This window comes from Lipotes vexillifer, unplaced genomic scaffold (assembly GCF_000442215.2).
Source record: "Lipotes vexillifer unplaced genomic scaffold, Lipotes_vexillifer_v1.1 scaffold25, whole genome shotgun sequence".
In the NCBI taxonomy this organism is placed as follows: domain Eukaryota; kingdom Metazoa; phylum Chordata; class Mammalia; order Artiodactyla; family Lipotidae; genus Lipotes; species Lipotes vexillifer.
Window position 1 is genome coordinate 764,244 of NW_006792881.1, and position 17,214 is coordinate 781,457.

Genomic DNA, 17,214 nt, shown 5'->3' on the forward strand with positions numbered 1-17,214 from the left:
GTCAGAGTGCCCCACTAAGTGCCGTGATTCCTGTGTTCCCCAATGCACCATCTGTGTGTGTGTGTGTGGTGCCCTGTAGCCTTCTGGCTGGCATGAATCCTTCAGGATGACCTGGCTGTTATCTTCAGGGTTGGAGAAGGAAAACTTCGCTGTTGCGGGATTCCCTTTGATGGAGTTCTCTGTGGGGGTCCTTTGTTGACAGGGCCTACTTGGAGCTTGAGATCACGCTGTCTCAGGAGCAGATTCAGAAGTACACAGACTGCCTGCAATTCTATGTGAACAACACGCTTAAAGAACTGAGGAGGCTCTTCCTTGTCCAGGACCTGGTGGATTCCTTAAAAGTACGATTGCTTAAGGCGTTCCGTTTGACGGTCTTGGTTTTATTTTTCCTAACGGTGTAACATTATAAACTGCGACACAATGGAGAATAAAATAACAAGTGCTAATTATATTCTAGAGTCAGAAAATCTCCAGCTGTACAGTACCATGGAGCTCATCCAGTCTAATCCCCTCATTTTACAGATGCTGGAACTATGGTTCAGAGAGATTAAGATACTTGCCTGAGGTTGCCGAGTGAGTCACTGATAGAGCTGGGATCAAACCCAGGTCACACAGCTTATAGTTCTGTACTTTTTACAATATCCCAGGTTGCTTCTCCTTACCATTTTCAATTCCTCAATTTCCTAAAATTATTTTAAAAATAAAAATCTAGTTTAGGGAATGTAAAAAATATATATGCTTTTTCTTTGAAATGCTGGACTCTGCTAATAATAAGACATGTGGGCTGTGAGATTGAACCCCTGAGGGTAGAGGACCTTGGGCACTTGGGTGTTATTCCTGGTGCCATCATTGAACTCACCAGGTTTCTTTGAACAAGCTGCTATGACCACCCCATGGCTTACATGTAAAACCGAAGTCAATCAATCATGAATCAACAGGGCCATGAGCAGAGGGGTGGGAGCCCAGGCAAGGATGTTTTGAGTTCCCCATTCCCCCAGAGCACTTCGTACACACCAGGAAGGGGTCTCCCATGGGCTGCTCCATAACTGAGGAAGAAAGAGCAGAAGGAAAGTGAGTGATGAGGCCTTAACCCTCAAGGTTAACCCTCATTACTGGAATAATGTCTTGGCAGGTAACGACTAAAAAAGAGATAGCAGGGAGATTTTAATTACTTACCGTTATCTTCAGGGTTGGAGAAGGAAAACTTCGCTGTTGCGGGATTCCCTTTGATGGAGTTCTCTGTGGGGGTCCTTTGTTGACAGGGCCTACTTGGAGCTTGAGATCACGCTGTCTCAGGAGCAGATTCAGAAGTACACAGACTGCCTGCAATTCTATGTGAACAACACGCTTAAAGAACTGAGGAGGCTCTTCCTTGTCCAGGACCTGGTGGATTCCTTAAAAGTACGATTGCTTAAGGCGTTCCGTTTGACGGTCTTGGTTTTATTTTTCCTAACGGTGTAACATTATAAACTGCGACACAATGGAGAATAAAATAACAAGTGCTAATTATATTCTAGAGTCAGAAAATCTCCAGCTGTACAGTACCATGGAGCTCATCCAGTCTAATCCCCTCATTTTACAGATGCTGGAACTATGGTTCAGAGAGATTAAGATACTTGCCTGAGGTTGCCGAGTGAGTCACTGATAGAGCTGGGATCAAACCCAGGTCACACAGCTTATAGTTCTGTACTTTTTACAATATCCCAGGTTGCTTCTCCTTACCATTTTCAATTCCTCAATTTCCTAAAATTATTTTAAAAATAAAAATCTAGTTTAGGGAATGTAAAAAATATATATGCTTTTTCTTTGAAATGCTGGACTCTGCTAATAATAAGACATGTGGGCTGTGAGATTGAACCCCTGAGGGTAGAGGACCTTGGGCACTTGGGTGTTATTCCTGGTGCCATCATTGAACTCACCAGGTTTCTTTGAACAAGCTGCTATGACCACCCCATGGCTTACATGTAAAACCGAAGTCAATCAATCATGAATCAACAGGGCCATGAGCAGAGGGGTGGGAGCCCAGGCAAGGATGTTTTGAGTTCCCCATTCCCCCAGAGCACTTCGTACACACCAGGAAGGGGTCTCCCATGGGCTGCTCCATAACTGAGGAAGAAAGAGCAGAAGGAAAGTGAGTGATGAGGCCTTAACCCTCAAGGTTAACCCTCATTACTGGAATAATGTCTTGGCAGGTAACGACTAAAAAAGAGATAGCAGGGAGATTTTAATTACTTACCGTAGGGCTTTTAAGGTGACATTTCTCTTGACATTTCTAATGTAAAAATTGTAGGCTAGAATGGGGATCAGCAAACCTTATCTATAAAGGGCCATATAGTAAATATTTAAGTCTTTGCAGGCTACACAGTCTTTGTTGCAGCTACTCAACTTTGCCATTATAGCAGGAAAGCAGCCAAAGACAATATGTAAATGAATGACTGTGGCTGTGTGCTAATAAAACATTGTTTATGAATACTGAAAATTGAATTTCATATCATTTTCACATATCACAAAATGTTATTCCTGTTTTGATTTTCTTTGACTATTACAAAATGTAAAATCCATTCTTAACTTGTGGGCCCATACAAAAACAGGCCAGTGGCCAGTTTGCTGACCCCTGCCCTAGATTATTATTTCGTTGAGTCCTTCAAATCTTACAACAAAGAGATCCAAAGGGTTCGGAGAGAAGTAAAGACAGGATCCCCTTTCAGTAATTCTGTGATGAGCTTTAAATGCTCTTACATTTTCTACTGAAACCATGACGTAGTTTGCCTCAAGTTTTAATCTAAAGAAATCAATGAAGTGAGACTCTTATCTGTCACGATGGTTTTAGAAGCTCTGATGACCATTTCATTCTTTAGTTTGCAGTCCTGATGTGGCTCCTGACTTACGTTGGCGCTCTCTTCAATGGCTTGACCCTGCTGCTCATGGGTAAGGACAGACAAGTGTGTTATGTCTTCCCTCACACGTTCTGTGAGCATAAACCTTCCTAGGCTGTTAGCTGTTAGCTTGCTTGGATGGATTCCTAGCCACAAATACCAGATTCTCTGAGTCCAGAGCCTTTCCCTGACCATCATAATTCAGTTAAAGAGTCTAATATATATTACATAATAATAATGAATTTCTTAATCTGAAGTTTTTTTTTCTTCAACTGTAATTGGTTTTATTTGGCTTCAGATGTATATCTGCTTCAATGGCATTTATGTGTAGAAGTTCATTTTCTTCTTAGGAGGTCATTCCCTCATTCCAGGAATAATGACTTAATATCCATGAAGGCCTCAGCATATTTTTGTTTTCCTTATGAACTAGTCCTGCGATCTTTTAGCTAGAATGCTGGCTACTGCAAATAATGTCATAATATCACAGGACTATATAAAAATGTATCTATAAGCTTATTCTTACTGACAACTCTCAATTTTAATACTATATCTGTTTTTCATCCCAGCTGTGGTTTCAGTGTTTACTCTACCTGTAGTGTATGTTAAGCACCAGGTAAGTTCTATGTAGTATCAAACATTCATGTTAAGTTTTGACCTTGTGAACCTTGGATGTACTCATGATTTCTTCCTCTTTGTAGGCACAGATTGACCAATATCTGGGACTTGTGAGGACTCACATAAATGCTGTTGTGGCAAAGTAAGTTACATAGTGCAATTCATAAAAAGGAGAGACCGCCTTAGGCAGGCGTTTGGATTAGATAGGAATAATAAAAGGATAAGAAAATAATAGGTTGATTTATGATCATTCACTTATTTGAGGCTTATATTCACACCCTTCCCAATTATATTATTTCATAAATTAAGTATGAATTTTAAAACTTCCAATTAAACAAAACTTTCAGTGCTTTATTTCAGGTATAATGAAATGAATTTTAATGAATGAATGATATTAAGCTCTATCTGGGCACTGGCTCATGTCCAAGAATAAGATGGGTTGGAGGAAAGAAAGAAGCCTGATTCAGGAAAATGAAGTTAATTTATAACAGTTTAATCGAAATAAAAACAATTAAGTTAACAAACATTTTCAGTTTTGAAACAGTAAATATCACTAACTTTTTAAACCATTGAAATTATTTTTAAAACTTTTTTTTTTTTTTTGCGGTACGCGGGCCTCTCACTGCTGTGGCCTCTCCCGCTACGGAGCACAGGCTCCGGACGCGCAGGCTCAGCGACCATGGCCCACGGGCCCAGCCGCTCCGCAGCATGTGGGATCTTCCGGGACCGGGGCACGAACCCGTGTTCCCTGCATCGGCAGGCGGACTCTGAACCACTGCGCCACCAGGGAAGCCCAAAACTTTTTTTAATCTTTAGAACTTTTGTTACATTTTAAATTACACCATTTCAACTCAACAAGTGTGTGTGTTTGCTTATTTTATTAACAGCATTGCTTTTCAAACCTGAGTCTTAAATAGACTCTACTTTATGGCTACTTTATATATTAGGAGATAAAGATTCCAGTTATAAGTACCTACAGTTAATATGGTCATTAACTTAGTAGTTTTCCTTAATTCTTAAATTAGTGTTTTTAGATATGTCTTCATCTAAAATGATAGTTTTTATGTTGTCCTTATTACTCAAGATTTTGTTTTAATCAAAAGCTGACCTACGCTTCAACTACAAATACATGTCTCAAACAACTAGGCTTTCTCTCTAGTAATCTTAGAATCATGTGGCTAGACCTAGGTGATGGTCAGAATTCAAGGAAAGTATTTTACATAGTAAAAGATGTATAAAACAAAACAAATAAGAAAAAAAACAAGCAATTTAAAGTTCCTCTGCTATTTGATTTGCATATCATCAGTTACAGTTCTCTCCTGAAGTATATAAAGATTTTTGTTTTTTTACTGTGTATTGTTTATATTCTTTCTCTTAAATTCATGGTGAATTTGGATCTGTATCAGATCTGTAGCACATTTCAAAATGCCTGAAATTATCAGCTTGGACACAAATACAACTAATACCTAATGAAAATCAACAAATTGAGGATATTCATTACTTTGTACTAAGAAATGGCAGCATGGTTATAATATGACACTTGGTGTTTACCAAACCTGGGGAACCTGTTAAAAATATGAATTTCCAGACTGTACAACAGACTTATGGAAATAGAACTCCTAGAATAAGGGTCCTGTAATCTATATCTTAATGAACTCCCTAGGTGCCTTTTTGGCAGTTAGAACTGTGTTTAGGAACTACAGCAAAGAACACCGGAAGAACTGTGTTTAGGAACTACAGCAAAGAACATCGGAAGATAGAAGCTTTAGTGCTCAGTTGTCCAATACTTAGTTTGAGGATCCTGAACAAATCACATCTCTTAATTTTTTATTTGTCTGATTAGTTGCTTGCTTCCCAAAAAAAGCACACTTATTATTTTATGGGAACTGCATGTAACAGGCACAGAGTATAAAGAGGAATGAGATGATCCTATCCTAGCAGAGCTCTCAGCCTATAGGTGCAGACAAAACTGTAAAGAAATAACTATAAGACAGTATAAGAATGACAGTAGAGTTGCATAAAATATTAAAGTGAGGGAGATAAGGAAACGACTGGTCTTACCTAGAGGGGATAATGGAGAGCTACTAAAATGAGGGCCCTTGCCAGCATGGTCAGGTTCTGCTGCAGACTTCTCTCTGTGTCCTCACATGGCAGAAGTGGAAGGAAGCTAAGAACAAAAAGAGAAACTGGGGAAGTTACGTAGTTCTTGTTATCAGAAAGGAGGAAACAGCAGTTCTTCAAAAGAATCTGTTTTGCCTGACACTAAATTTTGAAGGAGATTTCTTGGTGGGATCTTACCTCTAAGGCTCCCTCAACCTCTGAAATTCTGATTCCATGTTAGAATAACTCCAGCAAAAGAACTCACACCCTTTTATGAAACAGTTAAGAACATGATCTTTGGAATCAGACTAGTTTGAGTCCATTTCTGGCATTTTTCAGCTATATAAGTTCATTATGCATGTTATTTGACTCCCTGAGCTTGTTTCCTTATCTATACATTGAAAAGATAACATCTATAAACTACTCTTACTTGGACGTAGGAAGCACTCAATAAATATTCAATGATCATGATCATCCTCCTTCTACTGCTTAGAGATCAGTTCACGAGGGGTGTGGAGGACAGTCCCAGACTGGGTCAGGAGACCTTGGGGCCCCTCCCTTCTCTATACTGAGTGGATGATGAACCTGTCCAGGTCATTTAACCTTCCTGTGTCTCAGTTTTCCAGCTCTGAAGGCTGACAAATTTTAAAAGGTAAAATAAATATTTTAGATGAAATTAAAGCTTTAAATAACTGAAAACCTAATAAGAAATCTGCCTCAAGTGAATACAACTCTCCATGTCCAGGTGAGTTATATTCTAAGATGGTAAAATAGTCTAAAATTGGGCAGGAACTGTCCTGATTTTCAAATGAGAAAAACAGATTCTAGAAATTACCTTTTGATGAATCGAATGCCTACTTTCAAGCAAAGTTCCAGAATGAATTAGTAAAAATGTAGGTAAATACTCAGATCGTTCTGTGATCACTAAACTGAGGGATCATACAGCCTGCTCTAGCCAGCAAGAATTTGGATTTTGGATTGGGGGTACTAGAAAAGTCTTCCTGGTGTCCTTGAGGAGAAAATGGAGATGTACAGTCCAGGTGATAGCACAACTGGTAGAGTTCTAGAAGGTTGAAATAGTAGACCCTAGGGATTTTCATTAATCCATCAAATATCCGTCTGGGCAAGGTATAGTAATGTGACAGAGGGCTCTGGCCTTGACTCCATGACTTTCCATCTCAGTATTTCACATGACTATGTGAAGACAAATCAAATATACTCATCAGAGTTCTAGGTGACACATAGCTTAGAGCAAAAGCACATTCAGAAGACAGCAAAACTCAATATTCAAAATGAATCAAGTGATCTTGAGTAATGTAGAATTATGAACTAAAATTAATAAAATGAAACTGACAGGGAAAGCAAAGTTCTATATTTAGGAAAGTCAACTTTGCAAATATAGAATGGGAAGAAGGGAAGATAGGATACAACAGTAGCTGTGTAAAAAATACCCGAGGGGGTTTAATCGATGAATTGATCACAGCCAAATATGAGTCAATAATGTACTGAGGCATATTTTTAAAAATCTCTGCAAGTTTAGATGTTATTAATAGAAGTATAAATCAAAATCAAAAGAGGCCATAGTTTCATATTCCATATTGTCATTCCATATCTGTGTTAAATTTCAGAGTCTGACATATTAAGAGCTGCAGTTATATACTGGAGTAATGTCAGAAAGATGACCGGGTGTTGAAGTATTGGAAATCTGACAGTAATGGCGAGTGACAGCCCAGCTTCACTGGGGATGATTACTCTGGAAAAGAGATAACTTTAACCTTTTGTTTTTGGCGGTACGTGGGCCTCTCACTGTTGTGGCCTCTCCCGTTGTGGAGCACAGGCTCCGGACGCACAGGCTCAGCGGCCATGGCTCACGGGCCCAGCCACTCCACAGCATGTGGGATCTTCCCGTACCAGGGCACGAAGCCGTGTCCCCTGCATCGGCAGGCGGACTCTCAACCACTGCGCCACCAGGGAAGCCGAAGAGATAACTTTAAAAGAACACAATAGCTATCCTCAAATATTTGGAGGTCTAACATTGTGAAAGAAGTAGTCTTCCTTTTTTTCTCTAACGAACTGTGAATGGAAAGTCCAGAAGGTCTGAGATTTGAATGAAATGTGAGGAAAAACCATACTAATTAGAGTTGTTCAACAATGAAACCACTCACCCCATGAAACAATGAGCTCACTGACACTCATTCAGATAGTCACATAAAAGTTAGTTGACCATTGTTACAAATGTGGTAAAAAGGACTTCCACGATGGGAGAAGAGTAGAATTAGTTAACACCTGGTCTACTGTGGTATTCCAAAGCATTTCAAAACTAAAACATATATCTTGAACTATTTTTTTCTAATTTCTGAATTTTATTTTATTTTTATACAGCAGGTTCTTATTAGTTATCTATTTTATACATATTAGTGTATACATGTCAATCCCAATCTCCCAGTTCATCCCACTACCACCACCACCCCTGCCACTTTCCCCCCTTGGTGTCCATACATTTGTTCTCTACATCTGTGTCTCTATTTCTGCCCTGCAAACTGGCTCATCTGAACCATTTTTCTAGGTTCCACATATATGTGTTAATGTACGATATTTGTTTTTCTCTTTCTGACTTACTTTGTATGACAGTCTCTAGATCCATCCACGTCTCTACAAATGACCCAATTTCGTTCCTTTTTATGGCTGAGTAATATTCCATTGCATATATGTACCACATCTTCTTTATCCATTCATCTGTCGATGGGCATTTAGGTTCTTCCATGACCTGGCTATTGTGAATAGTGCTGCAGTGAACATTGGGGTGCATGTGTCTTTTTGAATTATGATTTTCTCTGGGTATATGCCCAGTAGTGGGATTACTGGGTCATATGGTAATTCTATTTTTAGTTTTTAAAGGAATCTCCATACTGTTCTCCATAGTGGCTGTATCAATTTACATTCTCACCAACAGAGCAAGAGGGTTCCCTTTTCTCCACACCCTCTCCCGCGTTTGTTGTTTGCAGATTTTCTGATGATGCCCATTCTAACTGGTGTGAGGTGATACCTCATTGAGTTTTGATTTTCATTTCTCTAATAGTGATGTTGAGCAGCTTTTCATGTACTTCTTGGCCATCTATATATCTTCTTGGGAGAAATGTCTGTTTAGGTCTTCTGCCCTTTTTTGGATTCAGTTGTTTGTTTTTTTAATATTGAGCTGCAAGTGCTGTTTATATATTTTGAAGATTAATCCTTTGTCCGTTGATTCATTTGCAAATATTTTCTCCCATTCTGAGGGTTGTCTTTTCATCTTGTTTATGGTTTCCTTTGCTGTGCAAAAGCTTTGAAGTTTAATTAGGTCCCATTTGTTTATTTTTGTTTTTATTTCCATTACTGTAGGAGGTGGATCAAAAAAGATCTTGCTGTGATTTATGTCAAAGAGTGTTCTTCCTATGTTTTCCTCTAAGAGTTTTATAGTGTCCAGTCTTACATTTAGGTCTCCAATCCATTTTGAGTTTATTTTTGTGTATGGTGTTAGGGAGTGTTCTAATTTCATTCTTTTACATGTAGCTGTCCAGTTTTCCCAGCACCACTTATTGAAGAGACTGTCTTTTCTCCATTGTATATCCTTGCCTCCTTTGTCATAGATTTGTTGACCATAGGTGCGTGGGTTTATCTCTGGGCTTTCTATCCTGTTCAGTTGATCTATGTTTCTGTTTTTGTGCCAGTACCATATTGTCTCGATTACTGTAGCTTTCTAGTATAGTCTGAAGTCAGGGAGTCTGATTCCTCCTGCTCCGTTTTTTTTCCCTCAAGACTGCTTTGGCTATTTGGGGTCTTTTGTGTCTCCATATAAATTTTAAGATTTTTTGTTCTAGTTCTGTAAAAAATTCCACTGGTAATTTCATAGGGATTGCACTGAATCTGTAGATTGCTTTGGGTAGTATAGTCATTTTCACAATATTGATTCTTCCAATCCAAGAACATGGTATATCTCTCCATTTGTTTGTGTCATCTTTGATTTCTTAGATCAGTGTGTTATAGTTTTCTGAGTACAGGTGTTTCACCTCCTTTGGTAAGTTTATTCCTAGGTATTTTATCTTTTCGTTGCAATGGTGAATGGGATTGTTTCCTTAATTTCTCTTTTTGATCTTTTGTTGTTAGTGTATAGGGATGCAAGAGATTTCTGTGCATTAATTTTGTATCCTGCAGCATTACCAAATTCATTGATTAGCTCTAGTAGTTTTCTCGTGGCATCTTTAGGATTATCTATGTACAGTATCATGTCATCTGCACACAGTGACAGTTTTACTTCTTCTTTCCAGTTGGTATTCCTTTTATGTCTTTTTCCTCTCTGATTGCCATGGCTAGGACTTCCAAAACCATGTTGAATAATAGTGGCAAGAATGGACATCCTTGTCTTGTTCCTGATCTTAGAGGAAATACTTTCAGTTTTTTACTATTGAGAATGATGTTTGCTGTGGGTTCGTCATATATGGCCTTTATTATCATGAGGTAGGTTCCCTCTATGCTCACTTTCTGGAGAGTTTTTATCATAAATGGGTGTTGAATTTTGTCTGAAGCTTTCTCTGCATCTATTGAGATGATCATATGGTTTTTATTCTTCAGTTTGTTAATATGGTTTATTACATTGATTGATTTGCATATACTGAAGAATTCTTGCATCCCTGGGACAAATCCCACTTGATCATGGTGTATGATCATTTTAATGTGTGTTGGATTCTGTTTGCTAGTATTTTGTTGAGGATTTTTGCATCTATATTCATCAGTAATATTGCTCTGTGATTTTCTTTTTTTGTAGTATCTTTGTCTGGTTTTGGTATCAGGGTGATTGTGGCCTCATAGAATGAGTTTGGGAGTGTTCCTTCCTCTGCAGTTTTTTTGAAGAGTTTGAGAAGGATGGGTGTTAGCTCTTCTCTAAAAGTTTGATAGAATTCACCTGTGAAGCCATCTGGTCCTGGATGTCTGTTTGTTGTAAGATTTTAAATCACAGTTTCAATTTCATTCCTTGTGATTGGTCTGTTCATATTTTCTATTTATTCCTGGTTCAGTCTTGGAAGGTTATACCTTTCTAAGAATTTTTCCACTTCTTCCAGGTTGTGCATTTTATTGGCATAGAGTTGTTTGTAGTAGTCTCTTAGGATGCTTTGTATTTCTGCAGTGTCCATTGTAACTTCTCCTTTTCGTTTCTAATTTTATTGACTCGAGTCCTCTCCCTCTTTTTCTTGGTGAGTCTGGCTAAAGGATTATCAATTTTGTTTATCTTCTCAAAGAACCAGCTTTTAGTTTTATTGATCTTTGTTATTGTTTTCTTTGTTTCTATTTCATTTATTTCTGCTCTGATCTTTACCATTTCTTTCCTTCTACTAACTTTGGGTGTTGTTTGTTCTGCGTTCTCTAGTTCCTTTAGGTGTAAGGTTAGTTTGTTTATTTGAGATGTTTCTTGTTTCTTGAGATAGGATTGTATTGGTATAAACTTCCCTCTTAGAACTGCTTTTGCTGCATCCCGTAGGTTTTGGATCATCGTCGTTTCATTGTCATTTGTCTCTAGGTATTTTTTGATTTTCTCTTTGATTTCTTCAGTGATCTCTTGGTTATTTAGTAATGTATTGTTTAGCCTCCATGTGTTTGTGTTTTTTACGTTTTTTCCCTCGTAATTAATTTTTAATCTCATAGCATTGTGGTCGGAAAAGATGCTTGATATGATTTCATTTTTCTTAAATTTACCAAGGCTTGATTTGTGACCCAAGATGCGATCTATCCTGGAGAATGTTCTTTGTGCACTTGAGAAGAAAGTGTAATCTGTTGTTTTTGGGTGGAATGTCCTATAAATATCAATGAAATCTCTCTGGTCTGTTGTATCATTTAAAGCTTGTGTTTCCTTTTTAATTTTCTGTCTGGATGATGTGTCCATTGGTGTAAGTGAGGTGTTAAAGTCCCCCACTAGTATTGTGTTACTGTTGATTTCCTCATTTATAGCTGTTAGCAGTTGCCTTATGTATTGAGGTGCTCCTTTGTTGGGTGCGTATATATTTATAATTGTTATATCTTCTTCTTGGATCGATTCCTTGATCATTATGTAGTGTCCTTCCTTGTCTCGTAAAATTCTTTATTTTAAAGTCTATTTTATCTGATATGAGTAGAGTTTCTCCAGCTTTCTTTTGATTTCCATTTGCATGGAATATCTTTTTCTATCCCCTCACTTTCAGTCTGTATGTTTCCCCAGGTCTGAAGTGGGTCTCTTGTAGATAGCATATATATGGGTCTTGTTTTTGTATCTATTCAGTGAGCCTGTGTCTTTTGGTTGGAGCATTTAATCCATTCAGCTTTAAGGTAATTATCGATATGTATGTTCCTATGACCATATTCTTAATTATTTTGGGTTTGTTTTGTTTTTTGTTTTTTTAAATGTTGGGGGTAGGAGTTAATTAACTTATTTATTTATTTTTGCTGTGTTGCGTCTTTCGCTTCTGTGCGAGGGCTTCCTCTAGTTGTGGCAAGCGGGGGCCACTCTTCATCGCAGTGCGCGGGCCTCTCACCATCGCGGCCTCTCTTGTTGGGGAGCATAGGCTCCAGACATGCAGGCTCAGTAGTTGTGGCTCACGGGCCCAGTTGCTCCGCGGCATGTGGGATCCTCCCAGACCAGGGCTCGAACCTGTGTTCCCTGCATTGGCAGGCAGATTCTCAACCACTGCACCACGAGGGAAGCCCCTTGGGTTTGTTTTTGTAGCTCCTTTTCTTCTCTTGTGTTTCCCACTTAGAGAAGTTCCTTTAGCATTTGTTGTAGAGCTGGTTTGGTGGTGCTAAATTCTCTTAGCTTTTGCTTGTCTGTAAAGCTTTTGATTTCTCTACTGAATGTGAATGTGATCCTTGCCAGGTAGAGTAATCTTGGTTATAAGTTCTTCCCTTTCATCACTTTAAATATATCGTGCAACTCCTTTCTGGCTTGTAGAGTTTCTGCTGAGAAATCAGCTGTTAACCTTACGAGAGTTCCCTTGTATGTTATTTGTCGTTTTTCCCTTGTTGCTTTCAATAATTTTTCTTTGTCTTTCCTTTTTGTCAATTTGATTACTATGTGTCTTGACGTGTTTCTCCTTGGGTTTATCCTGTATGGGACTCTCTGCGCTTCCTGGACTTGGGCGGCTATTTCCTTTCCTATGTTAGGGAAGTTTTCGACTATAATCTCTTCAAATATTTTCTCTGGTCCTTCTCCCTTCTTCTGGGACCCCTATAATGCGAATGTTGTTGCGTTTAATGTTGTCCCAGAGGTCTCTTAGGCTGTCTTCATTTCTTTTCATTCTTTTTTCTTTATTCTGTTCCATGGCAGTGAATTTCACCATTCTGTCTTCCAGGTCACTTATCCGTTCTTCTGCCTCAGTTATTCTGCTATTGATTCCTTCTAGTGTATTTTTCATTTCAGTTATTGTATTGTTCATCTCTGTTTGTTTGTTCTTTAATTCTTCTAGGTCTTTGTTAAACATTTCTTGCATCTTCTCAATCTTTGCCTCCATTCTTTTTCCGAGGTCCTGTATCATCTTCACTATCATTCTGAATTCTTTTTCTGGAAGGTTGCCTATCTCCATTTCATTTAGTTGTTTTTCTGGGGTTTTATCTTGTTCCTTCATCTGGTAAAAACTCCTGCCTTTTCATTTTGTCTGTCTTTCTGTGAATGTGGTTTTCCTTCCACAGGCTTCAGAATTATAGTTCTTCTTGCTTCTGCTGTCTGCCCTCTGGTGGATGAGGCTATCTAAGAGGCTTGTGCAAGTTTCCTGATGGGAGGGACTGGTGGTGGGTAGAGCTCTATATCTTAAACTTTTGAGAAGACAGACCTAAGATGTCTCTATTGGAATGTTTCGCACTCTCTGCTGCATTATCAGTTGTTGCCTGTACGTGCTTATTTCCACAATCATAATTTCTCCAGTCTTCTGTCCTTGCTATCTCTTTCATCTCTCCCCACCTCACTTCAATCAGGCCTTCACCCTGAGCACTGAAGTTGCTCTTTGTCAGGGACCCAGTGACTTCCATATTGCCATATCTTGCAGTCATCTCTCCATCCTCATCCCTCTCAACGTCTCAGATACTCTTCATCACTACTGCTATCTTTGTTAAACACTAGTCTTGACTAGTGACACTGCTCGAGCCTCAGCTGCTTTCTCCCAGTGTCTTCTCTTGGCTCCTCCTTCTCTGGTTCACCTTTCATCCAGTCCTGTGGCCTCAAAGGTTATCTCTATGTCAAGGACTCCAAAACGTGTATCTCCACAAGTTTACGTTTTTTAAAAGTCAGCTTTACAAATATAGAATGGGAGGAGAGGGAGGTGAGGATGATAATAGGGTACAACAGTACTATGTATAAAAAAAATACCTGGAGGGTTTTAATTGGTTAACTGTTAATAGCTAAATATGAGTCAGTGATGTGCTTGAGACATTTTTTTTAAAATCACTGCAAGTCTAGATGTTATGAATAGATGTATAAAGTCTAAATCAAAAGGTTTATTTACTGAGGGACACTTCCCTGGTGGTCCAGTGGTAAAGAATCCACCTTACAATGCACGGGATGCGGGTTTGATCCCTGGTGAGGGAACTAAGATCCCACATGCCACAGGGCAACTAAGTCCACACCCCTCAACTGGAGAGCCTGTGTGCCACAAACTACAGAGCCCCACGCGCCGTGGAGCCTACATGCCAAAACTAGAGAGAAGCGTATGCGCTGCAAGAAAAGATCCTGCATGCCTTACCGAAGATCCCGCATGCTGCAACTAAGGCCTGATGCAGCCAAAAATAAATAAAAATAAATAAATAAATAATAAAAATAAATCTAAAAAAGAAAGGTTTACTGAGAGCCAGGTCTATTCATCTGCTTATCTGATGTTTTCTCTTGAATGTCCCAAAGATGTTTCAAATTCAACATGGCCAAACAGATCTTGCAATTTCAGCCCAGAATTTATTTTTCCTTCAGTCGTCACCATCTTGGTAAATGGCATTATCATTCACCTGGTTGCTCAGGCCAAAAATCAAAGAATCTTCCTTGATTACTCTCTTGTCTTTCCCTTGCCTGCACATGCAATCCATCAACATGACAGGTGGGCCCTGTCAGCTCCATCTCCACACTAGATCCCCAGAGTGTTCACTTCACTCCATTTCCAAGACTCCAGTTCCATAACACCCAGGCCATTGCCATCTGGCACCTGGACTGCTGTAGTTTCCTCCCATCTGTTATTTCTCTCACCTCTGTTTCCCCAGTTTTTTCACATAACCACCATCATGATCTTCTTTGGTCATATCATTCCTCTGCCTAAAATTCATCAATGGCTTCCCATCCACAGAGTAGAATCTAAATTCCTTACCACTGCCCAGAAGTTCCAACACCGTTGGGTTACCACCTGCCTCTCAGACCTCCCCTCCTCGCTCCCCAAGCACACTATTCTCTACTCTCCTTGCCTCCTAAGCTTGTCCTCACTTTGTGGCCTCTGCACTCCCTGCTTCCTCTTCCTGAAACACTTCACACCCAGATGTTTGCCTGGTGACCCCTTTGGGCATCTGTTTCTCACATAAGTGGATTTAAAGTAGGCATCTCTCACCTTATCACTGCTGCCCCCTCACTGCCTATCATTCCATCTTGTTTGCGTTTTTTTTTTTAATAGCACTTATCACCATATGTACTTCTCTTGTTTGTCTACTTGTTTATTTATGGCTCCTCAACCCCTAGGAGAATGAAAGCTCCATGAGAGCAGGAACTTCTCCCTTCTGTTCACTGAATTCCAGCATGTAGAAGGGTGCCTAGGACAGAGGAAGGTCTCAGTCAGTCTCTGCATGGGGAGCTCATAAAGCTTTGATTTAATGAAACGAAATGCTTCAGTATAAACCTACCCTAAAATAATACTGCCATACTGTAAGAATCGCAGAATTTTAGGGGCATTGGAGATATCTAATTTGCACCAAATAAATACTCTAGGTCCAGGAAAGCTCATTAGCTGGCCTATGTCACACAGCTAATTAGTAGAGAGCTGAAACTAGGGTTCAGGTTTCTTAACTCTAGCTCTGGGCAGTTTATGCTGAGGGTGACCATATGTTTCTTTACCTGGAATCAGCCATGTTTATGCTTGTTGTCCTAGCATAGTTAGTAACAGCACCCTCTTTCTCTTTCAGAAGTGTCCCAGACTGAGTGATAAATGGTCACCTAACTATATCACAGTTTCTATAATTCTGAAATAAATTGACCTCTTTGTCTACCTAAAAAGTTATAATTTAAGGAATATGGCTTCCTTGGGTCATTCATTATCTAATTTATACTTTCTTCTTATTGCTGCATAGAAATGTGTTTATAGACACTCATACATAAAAATTATAATATCTTTTGGAATATTAAGCGATTTGGTCACTTAGCTAATTAAAGCAACAACACATAATGATGTCATAAAATGATTTCATTAATAACACTTGTGATTTACCATCTTCTGATATTGTTTTTTTAGGATTCAGGCTAAAATCCCAGGCGCTAAAAGGCACACTGAGTAAATCAGTACCCCACCAGGGACTGGACACCAAGAGGAATGTCTGAAGTGGTAACAGCTCTGTCTTATATGTTACTATAAATTGATTGTTTCTCCCCCCCAGTATCATAATCTTAGAGACAAACTTTAAAACAGCTGTTTTTAGGCTGTTTCTGTACTCTTAGGGTATTTGAGTCACTTGTGTCAAGCACTAAAGCATAGAAAAAAGTGTATTAGATGTGGTTTTTAATTTTGTGTTGCTAAAAAAAAGTGCATGATGGTGAGAACCCAAGTTATCTTTCCTTCGTCGGTGTTCTTCTCTCTGCAATGCTTCTGTAGCTTCTCATGTTCCCTGTGGCTAGGCCTTTCCTGCCCAGTGCACTGATGCAATAGTGGAAATCGCTTATATGTCCTTGGGTTGTTGCTTGGATTAATCTTTAATAACAATATATAGACTTGTAGATTGATGTTTAAGTGTTTTTCCAACACGCACAACATAAAAATAAAAACAAGTCGACCGTACTTAGGGTAATCAGTTTTGTATAACTTAAAATAATTAAATAAACAAATAAACCCAAAACAAACATGCAGTACTTTTGTTGTGTGAGACTGACGGGCTGATTTACATGTATGGTAACTAAAAAGTACCAGCATGTTAACTCTATTACAATTTGTATTACTTTCTCTGTAGTTCCTAATGGACTTAATTATGGACTCTGGATATTTGCACTTATGTACTTGATACTGAATGCATAAATAAATGTCACTAAATGTAGAAACTTCTCCCTCTCTTCTCATGATCTCACCAGAAAATGCAAAAGCTCTAAGAAATAAATCTCCTGTGAACGTGCTGGGAAGGCTGAGGCCAAGTGCTCACTTTACTCCTGTGTCCAGGACCACATAGTCCAACTCAAAGTAGTATATGGCTCCTTTGGGTTATTAATAGAAATCACTGGAGACTGGTAAAACTGGAAAACACCCTTAATATTGTACTCTGTGGGGTTTATGCAGATAATTTAAATAGTTTTTTAAAATCTTGAAAGTTATATAAATCCTTTCATAAACTTCTCATAATAATATGCAACACAATATTGTCATAAAACAATTATAATTGCTATGAACTCACTGTTTTG

General features: G+C 38.8%; 1 protein-coding gene across 3 annotated transcripts in view; it reads left to right on the forward strand.

Moving 5' to 3' along the window:
* The window catches only part of RTN1 (reticulon 1), a 246,710-nt gene extending 229,776 nt beyond the window's left edge, over positions 1 to 16,934 (forward strand). Inside the window, exons 5-9 of one of the 3 annotated variants that reach the window (XM_007466035.1) lie at positions 203 to 341; positions 2,859 to 2,928; positions 3,443 to 3,489; positions 3,575 to 3,633; positions 16,064 to 16,661. In XM_007466035.1, the coding sequence (XP_007466097.1) occupies positions 203 to 341; positions 2,859 to 2,928; positions 3,443 to 3,489; positions 3,575 to 3,633; positions 16,064 to 16,106 (358 nt within the window). In that variant the 3' untranslated portion in view covers positions 16,107 to 16,661. Of the gene's footprint in view, positions 1 to 202; positions 342 to 2,858; positions 2,929 to 3,442; positions 3,490 to 3,574; positions 3,634 to 16,063 lie in introns of all 3 variants that reach the window. The other 2 variants (XM_007466036.1, XM_007466037.1) reach the window with 2 other exon arrangements.
* The last annotated feature ends 280 nt before the right edge of the window (positions 16,935 to 17,214 follow it).